The 17,681-nt window shown below is 46.4% G+C and overlaps 1 protein-coding gene across 1 annotated transcript; it reads left to right on the top strand.

Annotated features, from left to right (window-relative positions):
• Positions 1–13,580: 13,580 nt before the first annotated feature.
• On the top strand, positions 13,581–16,650 carry LOC137380873 (collagen, type I, alpha 1a-like). Its single transcript, XM_068053281.1, has 4 exons — positions 13,581–14,607; positions 14,696–14,994; positions 15,065–15,304; positions 15,391–16,650. The coding sequence occupies exons 1-4, from the start codon at positions 13,581–13,583 to the stop codon at positions 16,648–16,650; spliced, it is 2,826 nt and encodes a 941-aa protein (XP_067909382.1).
• The last annotated feature ends 1,031 nt before the right edge of the window (positions 16,651–17,681 follow it).

Raw genomic sequence — 17,681 nt, 5'->3', positions numbered from 1 at the left:
GTAGGTGCACTTGCAGTATGTGGCATTACTGAGTGATGTCTTCTTTCGTAAAGGGAATGTTACCCTGACAAACGCAGATAAGGGCTTCTTTGCCTGTGTATTCTAATGCGGGGGTGCTGGTGGGTGAACGTCACACATCTCTGCTACTCCCTAGCCAGTCTAGCATTCCTCTATTGCTCCTCCTCTTCTTCCAGAAAGCAAAGGTGTAGGAAAATTCCAGTGGAAAACCCATGACACCCTGTCTGAAATGATTGAAGGAAAATGGCAGACCCACAGTAAATTGTATAAAGACAAATGGGAATTTAATTGGTAAGAACAAAACAAAAACCCATAAAATGCCAAAAATTAGTCAGAAACAAACTTCAAAATATTAAAAGGTCTTGCATCTAGCATCTTGCAACCATGGGTGCCATTTTTATACAGGTGAGAAGCAGAACCAGTGTAATTGAGCCAGAAATTATGTATAACGTGTATTATCTGTATGACGTGATATAATATTGAACTTCACACCCACGAAAAATCTAAAAATGGATAGGTATACTACAGTGAGTGAAAAACATGGGTGGAAATCTGATGCAATGGAATTCTGCTCAATCCTTTCATTACGCCAATAAATTGGGCAGACAAGATCAGAAAATTAAAGCTAATGTGATGTAACCCAACTCCAATTTGAATTTTCCAGATCCAGATGCCAATAGTTTGTTCTATTATTACTCTCATTGGTGCATGGGGCTTATTGAATCTACTCTGTCCATGCTCTCACAACGGTGTCATTAACCAGGGCTGCAGAGGGTAGCAGTGATCGCCTATGAGCCAAGTATGAAATCTATTCTTCTTCCAATGAACTGATATAGAGATTGCCTCAAAAGGAAAAAAGTATGGCAGCTTCCTGAGAAGCTGGCATTAAACTGCATGATTACTGCTGCTTACTGATGACCTGGATATTGATGGAGAGAAGCCCTCATGAGTACCATAATGTTATTTCTAGGCATCGGGATAGCTATATGGGTTCCATCAATAACTCCCTGGACTTTGGGGAATACTGCCATCTGAAAAAATTGCATTATCTTTTTAGTTACTTTGCATGGTTAAAGTGCTTGGTATCGTGACCTGAATTTTATTACAAAATGTGGTGTCTGCCAAGGTAAATTGTCACTTTTATATATGTAATTTTAATTAATAAAGACTGCAAATTACAATGCATTTTATGCTGGTTTACCAGTATTACAGAATTCAGAATATCACTTGTATGAGCTGTTTTATAACTTGCCTCTATTGGTTAAGCGCTTTAAATCAGAAGACATGGTTTATTCAAGAGAAGCAATGATAATTATCTCATTTAATTTGACTTCTAAAATACCCTTCTGAGAATTCAATGCATCTGTCATAGCTTTTGTTCAGTTGTAAATGTGTTTTGAAAACTTGGATCCTTAACCAATTTTTACTCTTCCTGCCAAATTTAATTGAAAGTATGGCTTATTTCTGAAAACATTTTGCAATAGGTTAAGTCCTTCTCTGATTATGACTAAAATAAAGTTTATACCAGTTTTTCTTCTAATAAGAAGCATTGAACAGCAATTAGCAAATTGAACATTACATTCCCAGAAATATTTCTTCTGACTGCCTAGTTCCAATACCAATCCTTCTGATTTTTGTCATTAACAACTTCTGAGCTCCAATTCCACTCCACTACTTAAAAGAGCTATTCAACATTACCAGTCTCCTTAAGAAAGCCTGGACAACTGGACTGTAGGCATCAGCATGGTTCCTGCTAGTACAACTTGACAGTTATTTGACTGGATGTATTGTAATGCATTTGAGCACCAAAGCATCGGGCCAGTGTACCACAGCATGCCCAATATTTTATGCTGTATTTCTCTTAAAATATCTACCAAATGTTTGTTAAGGTTACACTACTCTCTTTCCAAGCAAGCGTTGAGTACATGTAAAAGTAGTTGCAAAAGCACTATACATCCATGCAAATTAAACAACATTTCACTAAGTCTAAAAATCTCTAGTATAATTGCAAAGTTGCTTATACAATAGTCAATAATCATATTACACCAGCATTTATAAGTCTCATCCAAAATGGCAGCTAGAGCTGTCTTTAATTCCAAAGCCATTAGTTTTTATATTGCCCCTCTCACTCTCTCCAAATGAGTTGTAAACAGACTACTGTTCAACAATGTGTTTGTTACTCCACTAAATTGGTCTATGATACCTTCTACTGCATAATACTTCAGGGTTAGCTGTTTTATTACCAGAATTGTGCATGATAATAAAAATTGATGTCCATCATAGAGGCTAGTTTTAGATTTGCGTGGGCTTAAACAAAAATTCAGGTAAGTTGCTTATGTCGCAATTGAAAATTGAAAATTAATTGCATCCATTTCTGTAATAATTGGCTTAATTAATTTGTTAAATTATTGGTGCTAAAATTTTATTGCCTTGTTAAATCGATGCTGCAAAATGTGCACCAACATTATTATGGTATAAATGCACTTTTATGCCTGGACAGACATTATTTGCATGGTGTTGTGGGCATTAAAATTACTTGTGGGTGGAGTATAATGCCCATCCAACTTCAAGTCAAACAAATTCTGTTTGTTCATAATATCATGCTAGGCCCCCACCTGCCAAGAATGAGGCAGATTAATTTTGTCATGAACATTGATTTTAAACTGTTACTGGACTGAAGAAAGGACTTGTTAAACAGATCAGCCATGGCTGGAAAATACATTTACATATTAACAGACAGTGTTTGGAAGGACAAAGCAGCCATTCCCTGACACATTCAACCCACAACGGACTTTTGATCACCAGACGTTGAAGGTGGGGGAGCTCGCATTCCAGATTGACAATTAAGATGGCCGAATACACAAAAGGACATGGTCAAACCATCTAGTCACATGACTAAACTGCTGGGCAACCTGAGTTTTTTGAATTTATTCAAACAGTTTGGGCAGAAAGTCTGTTTGCTCCTGGACTGAAAAGATTTCTTTCCTGTCTGCTCCCATCTCTTGCTCACAAGCCTCTGAATCCAATGAAGACACATGAGCCCCAAGAGAGAAAAGTCTCCTATAGCAAACAAGGTTTAAGAAGAATACTGGACCCCAACGAAAAGCAAGATCTACCTACAATCAAGGACTCTACAGTGATCTCAAAGAACCGTAACAACAACTCTTCAGATATTGCCTCAAACCTTTCCACTTTATTTTTCTTCTGCTCTTTTCTGTCTCTATTTGCATATGTGTATCACGTATGCATGCGACCATGGATGCGTCATGTATCCCTAGGCGTTAACCAAATTAGAGTTTAGGTTTAAGTTTAATAAAATTTTACTTTTCTTCTTTAAACCTGAGGAAACCTGTTGTACTGGTTTCTTTGCCTTGTAATTGGAAAGCGGTGAAAATGGATTCACCAAGGGAGAGCTGAAAACACAACATGTTTAAAATGAAACCCTGTTGCAGTAAGACCAGGTGAAGGCTGAAAGGGAACTTGAGACCTCTTTCTCACCTGGTCGTAACAATAAGTTTTCTTTTAAATATATGTGCACATGTAATATATTACATGCATTACACACTCTTGAGAATACATCCTGTTGCGGATGAACAATGTTCATTAAAAGCATTTTCAGAATATTGGTAATCAGCTTTGGTGCTACTATTATCTTGTAACCATGTCACTGAGCTAAGGTGCATCCATCTTCTCCAAATTTTGGCTTCCATACAATTGCCTAGAAATTTGTTTGTGCTGGCCTGATCCTTGTGCCTGATGCTTAGGCACAAAGTGTACCTGATATTGGGCCTTGGACCTCATTTAAATGAGTTTGGCGAGCTATGGACACCTTCTGTCCATCTCCCAGTCAGCACACTGGCGAAAAGGCTTCGAATTTCGGCAGCGGCCCTCAGGTGAATTCTTAAAGGAGAAGGCGATTGCGGTGGGGCAGACAGGGGATGGGTGACCAAGAAATAAGGGAATATCGGGAGGGACGACGATCGGGAGAGAAGGGACGATCGAAGAGAGGGGGCATGATCGGGAGAGGAGTAGTGCCGTTTGGGAGGGTGGCAATAGGGTAAGGGAAAGCAACCAGAAAAGGGAGAGCAACTGAGACATGGGGATGGGGCTTGAATTGGTAGCCGGGAGGGGTGGGGGGTAGAGGCGTATTTTTATAAAAATGTACCTTTTTGGTAGTGGCCTGCAGTGATCTCTTGAAGGACTGCCAATTAGCCCATATTTAAACCTGGTTTTCCTGAACACAGCTGACTGTCCACCAGCTACATTCAGGGCAACCTAATTTTGCACAGTGGACCAAAATAGGCATCAGCCCCTTATTTGTGTATGCACTTGTTTCAGGCATGGGCCCTGGACATCTATTTTTTTCCTATACCAATAAGGAGTCAGGTGCACCTCTGGCTTGAAATGAGCTTGTGTGTTTCCCGCCAGTTACATTGGTTGCTTAGGCATATGATTGGTGCCGAAAAACAAGGTGCGTCGCCATCTAATTTCTTGGCCTCTGTTTGTTTCCTCATATTTGTTTCTGATTTTCACTTAATTTTATTTTGTAATAGCTTTGAAAATGGAGGATTGTTTATTAACATACATTTTGGCTGTTATGACTATCATGTACTCCTGGAAAAGTGTTAACTCAGAATACAAATGTATAGTGCAAAATAATGCCGTTCTCAGGAAAGCCACACTTCTAAAAGTCTAGCCCACACTGTATAAGTACGGAGATTTCCCATTTATAGTGCATTGCTTCTGATGCTTACTGCCAAGTTTACATGCATACTTTCCTGGTGTACTGCATTCATCTTCAAGACTAGCACATGAATTCCTCTTAACAATGAATTACGTGTCAATAAAATTCCCGTATGAATAAAAGTTTTTTTTAAAATATCATACATTGTGAAAATATCACTTTGTAAATCTATTAATCAAGAGGAATTAGTTATTGGTGTAAACATACGTGCCAAAGCATGCAACATTATCTGCATGCAAAGAGCTATCTTCAGAACTGAAAGCATATTTTAACACTCCAGCTTATAAAAGGTATCAGTACTTAAAAGTCAGCTGCTATCTTGCAATTGAGACTCACATTGAACAAAAAACACATTACAGTTATCAACAGTGAATGTTAGGGAAATAACAGCAATCTTCCCATAAGAGCAGTAATTGTGCAGAACTTTCCCAAAACTTCTGTCAGTGTTTTATTAATAAATAACAGCGCATAGCAACAAAGGAACATATAGTTATAACAACAAATAGTGCATTCTGTGAATATTGAGTTCTAAACTTGTCTTTTAGTGATTTGTGGCTCTGTCACTGAAAATATTTTTCAATGTCATTGCCAAAGCCAGTGCTGTCACTAACATGATCAGCTAGGGAATAGGACACATAACACAAGGATCTTAGAATTAATAGGTGCTGTTGCAAGTGGCAAAGGTGATAAACTACTATTTAGTTACTAGCAGCGTAATGTTGCTGCAGGACATTATTATGAAATAACGTTGGTTTGTCAGATTTTAATCATGCTTCAAACAATTTGTTTCAATACTTACATTACAATTTTGAGACAGGGTCTTTCAGGGTTGATTGAAGCTTTACTTCTTTTGTGGGTTTCTGAGGTTTAACTTGAACAAACTGATTTCAAAGTTGCAGGCCCAGTGTCTCAGTGTTAAACACTTTTCACTGTGGCACAGATGCTGTGGCTGGAAGCATGTGCCATGGACTGCTCAGTTTTGAATCTCCTGCTTAAGTAGGGATTATAATTTCATACTAGTGTCCTATAGTGGTTCAACTCTTACATTCTTTTGCTAGTATTCTGTGCCCAGAAGCACCAGTACCCTCTTACACATGGGTGGGAAGTAGATAAGTTAACCTTTTCACTGCTGAATTGCAAATATATTGTTCAGCCTATCTGTAAAAGCTTATTTAACTGTATAGCCTTTAAAATGCTTCAAATGTGTTTTTAATATCACAACATAACATTTGATACATTATACCTCAAGTTAAACCTCAGAAACCCACAAAATAAACAAAGTTTCAATCAGGGAGGCCTTCAAAGAGGAGATGGTCCATGTATCGAGTAGACACATTCCCATGAAAGGAAAAGGAAGGGTATCAAAAGCTAGAGTTCTCTGGATGACTTTTTTTTATTCTTTCATGGGATGTGAGCATCAGTGGCAAGACCAGCATTTGTTGCCCATCCCTAATTGCTCGAGAAGGTGGTGGTGATATAGAGGATATAGAGGTTAAAATGAGACAAAAAAGGAAACTTAAGCCAATGTAAGATTAATTATACCATGGACAGCCAAGCTGAATATTGAAAGTACAGAGATCTAAAAAACAACTTATATTTATATAGCACCTTTAATGTTATAAAAGGTCCCAAGGTGCTTCACAGGAGCATTATGAAACAAAATATGACACCGAGCCACAAAAGGAGATATTAGGTCAGATGACCAAAAGCTTGGTCAAAGAGGTAGGTTTTAAGGAATGTCTTAAAGGATGAAAGCAAGGTAGATAGGTGGAGAAGTGTAGGGAGGGTATTCCAGAACTTGGGACCTAGGCAACTGAAGGCGTGGTCACCAATGGTGGAACAATTAAAATTGGGAATGCTCAAGAGGCCAGAATTAGAGGAGGTGCAGATATCTCGGAGGGTTGTGGGGCTGGAGGAGATTATAGAGATAGGAAGGGGTGAGGTCATGGAGGGATTTGAAAACAAGGATGAACATTTTGAAATCAAAGTGTTGCTTGACCGGGAGCCAATATAGGTCAGTGAGCACAGGGCTGATAGGGGAATGGGACTTGGTGTGAGTTGTGACATGGGCTGCAGAGTTTTGGATGACCCCAAGTTTACGGAGGATAGAATGTGGGAGACTTGCCAGAAGTGCATTGGAATAGTCAAGTCTCGAGTTAACAAAGGCATGAACGAATGTTTCAGCAACAGATGAGCTGATACAAGGGCAAAATCAGGCAACGTTACGGAGGTGGAAATAGGCAGTCTTAGTGATGGCGCGAATGTAAGGTCAGAAGGCAACTCAGGGTTAAATGTGACACCAAGGTTGCAATAGACTGTTTTAATCTCAAACTTTTGTCAGGAAGTGGGATGGAATCAGTAGCTAGGAAACGGAGTTTGGAGTGGGGACTGAAAACAATGGCTTCAGTCTTCCCAATATTTAATTGGAGGAAATTTCTGCTCCTCCAATACCGGATGTGGATAGGCAGCCTGATAATTTAGCAACAGTGGAGGGAGAAGAGGGAATAAGAGGAAAAGACAGTATAAAAATAGATCACCAGCTAACATAAAAGAGAACTCAAAAGTAATTTATAAACACATAAATAGTAAAATGGTAGTCAAAGGGAGTGTGAGGCTATTAGGCACCAAAAAGGTGATCTTCTTGTCGAAGCAAAGGGAGTGGCAGAGGTTCTGAATGAATACTTTGCATCTGTCTTCAGTAGAGAAGAGGATACTGCCAATGGAGCAGTAAAGGAGGAGGCAGAAGCAAGAGTGAGCAGGATAAAAATAGGTAAATCTATCAATAGATAAAATTATGTACTTAATAGTTTGGCAGTTCTCAAAGTAGAAAAGTCACTTGGTCTAGATGGATATATCCTAGGTTACTGAGGGAAGTAAGGGTAGAAATTACAAAGGCTCTGGCCGCAACCTTCCAATCCTCCTTGGATGTGAGGGTTGTGCCAGAGGACTGGAGGATTGTAAATGTTACATCCCTGCTTAAAAAAGGGGAGAGAGATAAACCTGGCAACTATAGGCAGTCAGCTTTTTAAAAAATTCATTCATGGGATGTGAGCATTGCTCATCCCCAATTGCCATTGAAAAAGTGATGGTGAGCTTGACCTCAGTAGTGGGGAAACTTTGAGAGACAATAATCTGGGACAAAATTAATTTGCATTTGGAGAACCATAGACATTAAAGTCAACAGGGATTTCAAAGTTGCAGATGATATCAAACTCAGAAATGTAATAAACAATAAGAATAGTAACAGACTTCAGGAGGACATAGACAGACTGTTAAAATGTGAAAACATGGGGTTGGATATTAACTCAGAGGCATGGAGGGACCAGGGATGAAGGGCTGGTATGAGGTTGGGAAACGTGGAAGAACAGGGTTTCCCTAAAATCCAGCTGAATTTAACGGCAGAACCTATTAACACTTTTTGTCTCCGTGAAGCCAGATTGAGGGGCTGGCTGGCTGTCGGACCGTTGGTCTTTGGCACTAGGCCACAGCTGGGGAGTGGAGAGGTGCCAGGGAAAATCAGCTAGGCCAGGGATGAGGATGTCAGAGAAAGGAGTGATCAGCTTATGAAGCCAGGCAGCATTCGGGAGGCTGGGATCAGGGAGATCGGAGGCCAGAGGCAGATTGGAGGCTGGGCTCAGGGGAGATCAGCCTCGTGGAGGAGACTGGAAGGATTGGGGAGTTGGAAGGGGAACATCAGAGGCCCTGTGGAGGGGACTGGAAAGGCCAGAGGGTAGATCAGAAGCCTCATGGAGATCAGCAGGGTCTGGGAGACATAAGAGACCTTGTGGAGAAGGTTGTGGAGGGTATGGGCTCGATTGGAATATTCGTGGAGGAGATCAGAAGGGTCGTGCAGGGAGATCAAAGGCCTCATGGAGGAGACTGGAAGGATATGGGGTGTGTCTGATTATGGAGGTTTGGCAAAGCAGGTATAATGGATCCAGCAGGTATGTGGAAAGACAATTATTTCCTGGATCCAGCGGACTTCACATCTTTGTAGCCCATGGGTTTCATGAGACTCGGAAAACTCGCCCAGCTTAAATTTAAAAAGTTGTTTAAATATGACGCACACAACCTAAATAATATTTTAATTGATAACCTACCATCTGAGAGTAGGTTGGTTGCTTACCCCCATCCCGCCTCCACTAAAACTATAAGAGGGTTGTCCTATGATGAAAGGCTGATTAATTTGGGCCTATACTCTCTGAGTTTAGAAGAATGAGAGGTTGTGTCATTGAAACATACAACATTCTGAAGGGGCTTGATACGGTAGACACTGAGAGGTTGTTCCCCCTGGTTACACAGTCTCAGGATAAGGGGGTCAATCATTTAGGGTTGCGATGAGGAGAAATTTCTTCACTCAGAAGGTCGTGAATCTTTGGAATCCGGAGGTTTGTGGATGCTCCATGTTTGAGTATATTTAAGGTAGAGATAGACAGATTTTTGGTCTCTCCAGGAATCAAGGAACATGAGAAACAAGCGGGAAAGTGGAGTTGAGGCAGAAAAATCAGCTGTGATTGTATTGAATGGCGGAGCAGGCTCGAAGGGCCATATGGTCTACTCCTGCTCCTACTTCCTATGTTCTTAGATGGTACAGTTTTAAAGGGGGTACAGGATTAGAAAAACCTAGGGGCATGAGTACACAAATCTTTGAAAGCAGGACAAGTTGAGAAGGCTGTTAAAAAGCATATGGGATCGTTGGCTTTATTAATAGAGTACAAAAGCAAGGAAGCTATGTTAAACCTTTCTAAAACACTGGTTAGGCCTCAGCTAGAGTATTGTACTCAGCTGTGTACATCAGACTTGAGGAAAGATGTCAAGGCCTTGGAGAAGGTCCAGAAGAAATTTAGAATGTTAGCATGGATGACGAACTTCAGTTATGTGCAAGAGTGTGTAATGAGTTCTTCATCTTATCTGGTGCAACACAAATGAGATGTGTAGAGTCCAATTTACTGAAGATCTCAAACAGGTTTATTAACAGCTAAACTATTATATGCAGTGCAGAGCAAACTATTTACAGAACCTTCATCTGGGTGTTACAATTGCAGTGACTCGGGCTTCAAGTGACATGATGAGGGCTTCAAGTCACATGACTACATCCTGGTACTTAACTCATTTGCATACTGAGATCTTAAAGGGACATCACTCTTAAGGCAATCATCCAACAGAAAGTAGAGAAGCTCAGGTCGCACTCTTGCCTCCGAATCAGAAGGTTGTATGTTCAAGTCCCACTCCAGAGGCTTGAGCTCAAGAATCTAGGCTGATACTTCAGGACAGTAGTGAGAGAGTGCTGCGCTGTCAGAAGTACCATCTTTGGGATGAGAAGCTAAACCGAGGCTCCATCAGCCCTTTCAGGTGGATTCAAACGATCCAATGGCATCATTTCAAATACAAGCAGGGGAGTCTTTCCAGTGAGAGGGCCAATATTTATCCTTCAATAAACATCACACAAAAATATGGTCATTATCACATTGCTGTTTGTGCACAAATTAGGCTGAATTTAGTGACCCTGACGCGGGTCCTGGTGGTGGACGCTGAAGTGGGCACGGTCTCTGCTCGCCATGTGTGCAGTGGGCCCACAGCAATCACACATACAATTACAATAATGGAGACGTGGGGCCCGTCCAATTACACAGTGGGGGCGAGCTCTGAGGCACAGATTATGTCATCAGCTGACCGCTCAGCAGTAGCTGGCACCATATATAACAAGCTGCCAGCCCAGCTTGTATTGCTGCCTTTCAGTGAGGTGGTGAATTTGGAGAGCTGCTGGAGCTCTTTGATGGCACTTTGAACTGCTGGACCCCCTGCAACACGACTGGAGCTGCTAGTTCCTGTGACTATTGGAACCCTGCAACATTACTGAAGCTGCTGGTTCCTGTGACTATTGGACCCCCTGTAACATTACTGGAGCTGCTGGTTCCTGTGACTATTGGACCCCCTGCAACATTACTGAAGCTGCTGGTTCCTGTGACTATTGGACCCCCTGTAACATTACTGGAGCTGCTGGTTCCTGTGACTATTGGACCCCCTGCAACATTACTGCAGCTGCTGGTTCCTGTGACTATTGGACATACCCACCCCCCATATCCCCCAGCATGACTGGAGCTGCTGGTTCCTGTGACTATTGGACCCCCTGTAACATTACTGGAGCTGCTGGTTCCTGTGACTATTGGACCCCCTGTAACATTACTGCAGCTGCTGGTTCCTGTGACTATTGGACATACCCACCCCCCACACCCCCCAGCATGACTGGAGCTGCTGGTTCCTGTGACTATTGGACCCCCTGCAACATGACTGGAGCTGCTGGTTCCTGTGACTATTGGAGCCCCTGTAACATGACTGGAGCTGCTGGTTCCTGTGACTATTGGACATACCCACCCCCCACACCCCCCAGCATGACTGGAGCTGCTGGTTCCTGTGACTATTGGACCCCCTGCAACATGACTGGAGCTGCTGGTTCCTGTGACTATTGGAGCCCCTGTAACATGACTGGAGCTGCTGGTTCCTGTGACTATTGGACTCCCTGTAACATGACTGGAGCTGCTGGTTCCGGTGGCTATTGGAGCCCCTGCAACACTGCTGGAGCTGCTGGTTCCTGTGACTATTGGAACCCCTGCAACATGACTGGAGCTGCTGGTTCCTGTGACTATTGGAGCCCCTGCAACACTGCTGGAGCTGCTGGTTCCTGTGACTATTGGACATACCCACCCCCCACACCCCCCAGCATGACTGGAGCTGCTGGTTCCTGTGACTATTGGACCCCCTGCAACATGACTGGAGCTGCTGGTTCCTGTGCTATTGGACCCCCTGTAACACTACTGGAGCTGCTGGTTCCTGTGACTATTGGAGCCCCTGTAACATGACTGGAGCTGCTGGTTCCTGTGACTATTGGACTCCCTGTAACATGACTGGAGCTGCTGGTTCCTGTGACTATTGGACTCCCTGTAACATGACTGGAGCTGCTGGTTCCGGTGGCTATTGGAGCCCCTGCAACACTGCTGGAGCTGCTGGTTCCTGTGACTATTGGAACCCCTGTAACATTACTGCAGCTGCTGGTTCCTGTGACTATTGGACTCCCTGTAACATGACTGGAGCTGCTGGTTCCTGTGACTATTGGACTCCCTGTAACATGACTGGAGCTGCTGGTTCCTGTGACTATTGGACTCCCTGTAACATGACTGGAGCTGCTGGTTCCGGTGGCTATTGGAGCCCCTGCAACACTGCTGGAGCTGCTGGTTCCTGTGACTATTGGAACCCCTGTAACATTACTGGAGCTGCTGGTTCCTGTGACTATTGGACCCCCTGCAACATTACTGCAGCTGCTGGTTCCTGTGACTATTGGACATACCCACCCCCCACACCCCCCAGCATGACTGGAGCTGCTGGTTCCTGTGACTATTGGAACCCCTGCAACACTACTGTTGCTGCTGGTTCCTGTGACTATTGGACGTCTCCCCATTCCCCACAACACGACTGTAGCTGCTGGTTCCTGTGACTATTAGACCCCCTGTAACACTACTGGAGCTGCTGGTTCCTGTGCTATTGGACCCCCTGTAACACTACTGGAGCTGCTGGTTCCTGTGACTATTGGACCCCCTGCAACATTACTGAAGCTGCTGGTTCCTGTGACTATTGGACCCCCTGCAACAATACTGGAGCTGCTGGTTCCTGTGACTATTGGACCCCCTGTAACACTACTGGAACTGCTGGTTTCTGTGACTATTGGACCCCCTACAACATTACTGAAGCTGCTGGTTCCTGTGACTATTGGACCCCCTGCAACACTACTGGAACTGCTGGTTCCTGTGACTATTGGAACCCCTGTAACATTACTGTAGCTGCTGGTTCTTGTGACTATTGGACCCCCTGCAACATTACTGGAGCTGCTGGTTCCTGTGACTACTCGACCCCCCCCACCCCCACTACACGACTGAAGCTGCTGGTTCCTGTGACTACTGGACCCCCTGCGACACTACTGTAGCTGCTGGTTCCTGTGACTATTGGACGTCCCCCCATCCCCCACAACACGACTGTAGCTGCTGGTTCCTGTGACTCTTGGACCCCCTGCAACACTACTGGAGCTGCTGGTTCCTGTGACTATTGGACCCCCTGCAACACTACTGGAACTGCTGGTTCCTGTGACTATTGGAACCCCTGTAACATTACTGTAGCTGCTGGTTCTTGTGACTATTGGACCCCCTGCAACATTACTGGAGCTGCTGGTTCCTGTGACTACTCGACCCCCCCCACCCCCACTACACGACTGAAGCTGCTGGTTCCTGTGACTACTGGACCCCCTGCGACACTACTGTAGCTGCTGGTTCCTGTGACTATTGGACGTCCCCCCATCCCCCACAACACGACTGTAGCTGCTGGTTCCTGTGACTATTGGACCCCCTGCAACACTACTGGAGCTGCTGGTTCCTGTGACTATTGGACCCCCTGTAACACTACTGGAGCTGCTGGTTCCTGTGACTATTGGACGTCCCACCATCCCCCACAACACGACTGTAGCTGCTGGTTCCTGTGACTATTGGACCCCCTGTAACACTACTGGAGCTGCTGGTTCCTGTGACTATTGGATCCCCTGCAACACTACTGGAACTGCTGGTTCCTGAGACTATTGGAACCCCTTGCAACACTACTGGAGCTGCTGGTTCCTGAGACTATTGGAACACCCTGCAACACTACCGGAGCTGCTGGTTCCTGTGACTATTGGACCCCCTGCAACACTACCGGAGCTGCTGGTTCCTGTGACTATTGGACCCCCTGCAACACGACCAGAGCTGCTGGTTCCTGTGACTATTGGACCCCCTGCAACATGACTGGAGCTGCTGGTTCCTGTGACTATTGGAGCCCCTGCAACACTGCTGGAGCTGCTGGTTCCTGTGACTATTGGACATACCCACCCCCCACACCCCCCAGCATGACTGGAGCTGCTGGTTCCTGTGACTATTGGACCCCCTGCAACATGACTGGAGCTGCTGGTTCCTGTGACTATTGGAGCCCCTGTAACATGACTGGAGCTGCTGGTTCCTGTGACTATTGGACTCCCTGTAACATGACTGGAGCTGCTGGTTCCGGTGGCTATTGGAGCCCCTGCAACACTGCTGGAGCTGCTGGTTCCTGTGACTATTGGAACCCCTGCAACATGACTGGAGCTGCTGGTTCCTGTGACTATTGGAGCCCCTGCAACACTGCTGGAGCTGCTGGTTCCTGTGACTATTGGACATACCCACCCCCCATACCCCCCAGCATGACTGGAGCTGCTGGTTCCTGTGACTATTGGACCCCCTGCAACATGACTGGAGCTGCTGGTTCCTGTGACTATTGGAGCCCCTGTAACATGACTGGAGCTGCTGGTTCCTGTGACTATTGGACTCCCTGTAACATGACTGGAGCTGCTGGTTCCTGTGACTATTGGAACCCCTGCAACATGACTGGAGCTGCTGGTTCCTGTGACTATTGGAGCCCCTGCAACACTGCTGGAGCTGCTGGTTCCTGTGACTATTGGACATACCCACCCCCCATACCCCCCAGCATGACTGGAGCTGCTGGTTCCTGTGACTATTGGACTCCCTGTAACATGACTGGAGCTGCTGGTTCCTGTGACTATTGGACTCCCTGTAACATGACTGGAGCTGCTGGTTCCTGTGACTATTGGAACCCCTGTAACATTACTGGAGCTGCTGGTTCCTGTGACTATTGGACCCCCTGCAACATTACTGCAGCTGCTGGTTCCTGTGACTATTGGACATACCCACCCCCCATATCCCCCAGCATGACTGGAGCTGCTGGTTCCTGTGACTATTGGAACCCCTGCAACACTACTGTTGCTGCTGGTTCCTGTGACTATTGGACGTCTCCCCATTCCCCACAACACGACTGTAGCTGCTGGTTCCTGTGACTATTAGACCCCCTGTAACACTACTGGAGCTGCTGGTTCCTGTGCTATTGGACCCCCTGTAACACTACTGGAGCTGCTGGTTCCTGTGACTATTGGACCCCCTGCAACATTACTGAAGCTGCTGGTTCCTGTGACTATTGGACCCCCTGCAACAATACTGGAGCTGCTGGTTCCTGTGACTATTGGACCCCCTGTAACACTACTGGAACTGCTGGTTTCTGTGACTATTGGACCCCCTGCAACATTACTGAAGCTGCTGGTTCCTGTGACTATTGGACCCCCTGCAACACTACTGGAACTGCTGGTTCCTGTGACTATTGGAACCCCTGTAACATTACTGTAGCTGCTGGTTCCTGTGACTATTGGACGTCCCCCCATCCCCCACAACACGACTGTAGCTGCTGGTTCCTGTGACTATTGGACCCCCTGCAACACTACTGGAGCTGCTGGTTCCTGTGACTATTGGACCCCCTGTAACACTACTGGAGCTGCTGGTTCCTGTGACTATTGGACGTCCCACCATCCCCCACAACACGACTGTAGCTGCTGGTTCCTGTGACTATTGGACCCCCGTAACACTACTGGAGCTGCTGGTTCCTGTGACTATTGGATCCCCTGCAACACTACTGGAACTGCTGGTTCCTGAGACTATTGGAACCCTTTGCAACACTACTGGAGCTGCTGGTTCCTGAGACTATTGGAACACCCTGCAACACTACCGGAGCTGCTGGTTCCTGTGACTATTGGACCCCCTGCAACACTACCGGAGCTGCTGGTTCCTGTGACTATTGGACCCCCTGCAACACGACCAGAGCTGCTGGTTCCTGTGACTATTGGATCCCCTGCAAAACTACTGGAGCTGCTGGTTCCTGTGACCTTTGGAACCCCTGCAACTTTACTGGAGCTGCTGGTACCTGTGACTATTGGACATACCCACCCCCCACCCCCCCCCAGCATGACTGGAGCTGCTGGTTGCTGTGACTATTGGACCCCCTGCAACATGACTGGAGCTGCTGGTTCCTGTGACTATTGGAGCCCCTGCAACACTGCTGGAGCTGCTGGTTCCTGTGACTATTGGACATACCCACCCCCCACACCCCCCAGCATGACTGGAGCTGCTGGTTCCTGTGACTATTGGACCCCCTGCAACATGACTGGAGCTGCTGGTTCCTGTGACTATTGGAGCCCCTGTAACATGACTGGAGCTGCTGGTTCCTGTGACTATTGGAGCCCCTGCAACACTGCTGGAGCTGCTGGTTCCTGTGACTATTGGACATACCCACCCCCCACACCCCCCAGCATGACTGGAGCTGCTGGTTCCTGTGACTATTGGACCCCCTGCAACATGACTGGAGCTGCTGGTTCCTGTGACTATTGGAGCCCCTGTAACATGACTGGAGCTGCTGGTTCCTGTGACTATTGGACTCCCTGTAACATGACTGGAGCTGCTGGTTCCGGTGGCTATTGGAGCCCCTGCAACACTGCTGGAGCTGCTGGTTCCTGTGACTATTGGAACCCCTGCAACATGACTGGAGCTGCTGGTTCCTGTGACTATTGGAGCCCCTGCAACACTGCTGGAGCTGCTGGTTCCTGTGACTATTGGACATACCCACCCCCCACACCCCCCAGCATGACTGGAGCTGCTGGTTCCTGTGACTATTGGACCCCCTGCAACATGACTGGAGCTGCTGGTTCCTGTGACTATTGGAGCCCCTGTAACATGACTGGAGCTGCTGGTTCCTGTGACTATTGGACTCCCTGTAACATGACTGGAGCTGCTGGTTCCTGTGACTATTGGACTCCCTGTAACATGACTGGAGCTGCTGGTTCCGGTGGCTATTGGAGCCCCTGCAACACTGCTGGAGCTGCTGGTTCCTGTGACTATTGGAACCCCTGCAATATTACTGGAGCTGCTGGTTCCTGTAACTATTGGACTCCCTGTAACACTACTGGAGCTGCTGGTGCCTGTGACTGCAACTCCTGAACCCCACTGCACCATTGGAACAGAACCTGATGGACGATGTCCGAGGAAAGACAGTGGGTGGTTCCATGATTTAGCAATGCCTCCCTGCAGATTCTCTTCCAGACTGCAAATAAAAAGAGGAGGTCCTCTTCCCCAGGGGTAGCACGAAGAGATCCGCCCGTGCCTGATCAAGCAAGCCTGGATGGAAGCGCAGAGGAGGTAAGCAGCCGTGGGGTCATCAAGGTGAGTGCTTCACACCTCTCTCCTCTTGGGGCTTGCATATGGTACACAGCAGTCAGCGTGAATGGGCAGGGAGGCAACACAAAGATGCTGGCAAAGGGGGTTAGGTATCACCACATCTTGGCAGATGCATGGATGCAACTCAGCCACAGGCCACCTTCTTTCAAAACCGCAACCCCATTATCTCCCCTGACTGCACATGTAGGGAGGAGCCATGTAGGAAACCCCAGCAGGGGACAAGGGGCTGCCACAAACAGAACTGTTATCTCACTCTTCCTGTGAAGTCTTACTATCTCTCTCTTTCAACTTGCAGGGCAAGCGGGCCCATCACAGGAGGGAGACCTCGCAGACTGGCGTAGGAATTGCTGACATACGGCCTCGCTCGACAGCTGAGGAGGAGGCACTCGGGGTAGTGGGCACTGAGGGCAGCTGCTCAATAGTAGAGGGAGAGATTGGAGCCTCGGCGCAAGAGAGTGAGGATTATGTTCAACTGACATTGGACACACTTCTGCTGATGCCTATCATGTGTGGATGGCATGACGACATCTGCTCATCTTAACCCACACATGTTGTGTTCTCTCATGCAGGTCGGTGTCTGAAGGAGACTCCAGTAGAAAAGGACATTATTCCACCTCTCAGGAGGATGCACCGTAAAGGCCTGCTCAGGTCGGGGAAAAGAACCCGACCGAACCACAGTGGACCCAAGCCTGACCCGACCCAAGTCCCTCCAATTTTGCCCCATGCCTGACCCGACCCGAGCCCGACCCCACCCGACCCCACCCGACCATCCCTTTACTTGCCTTCCATCTCGG

This window comes from Heterodontus francisci, chromosome 20 (genome assembly GCF_036365525.1).
Source record: "Heterodontus francisci isolate sHetFra1 chromosome 20, sHetFra1.hap1, whole genome shotgun sequence".
NCBI classification, from domain to species: Eukaryota; Metazoa; Chordata; class Chondrichthyes; order Heterodontiformes; family Heterodontidae; genus Heterodontus; species Heterodontus francisci.
The sequence above is the reverse complement of the archived record's forward strand: the minus strand, read 5'-3'. Positions and strand labels throughout refer to the sequence as shown.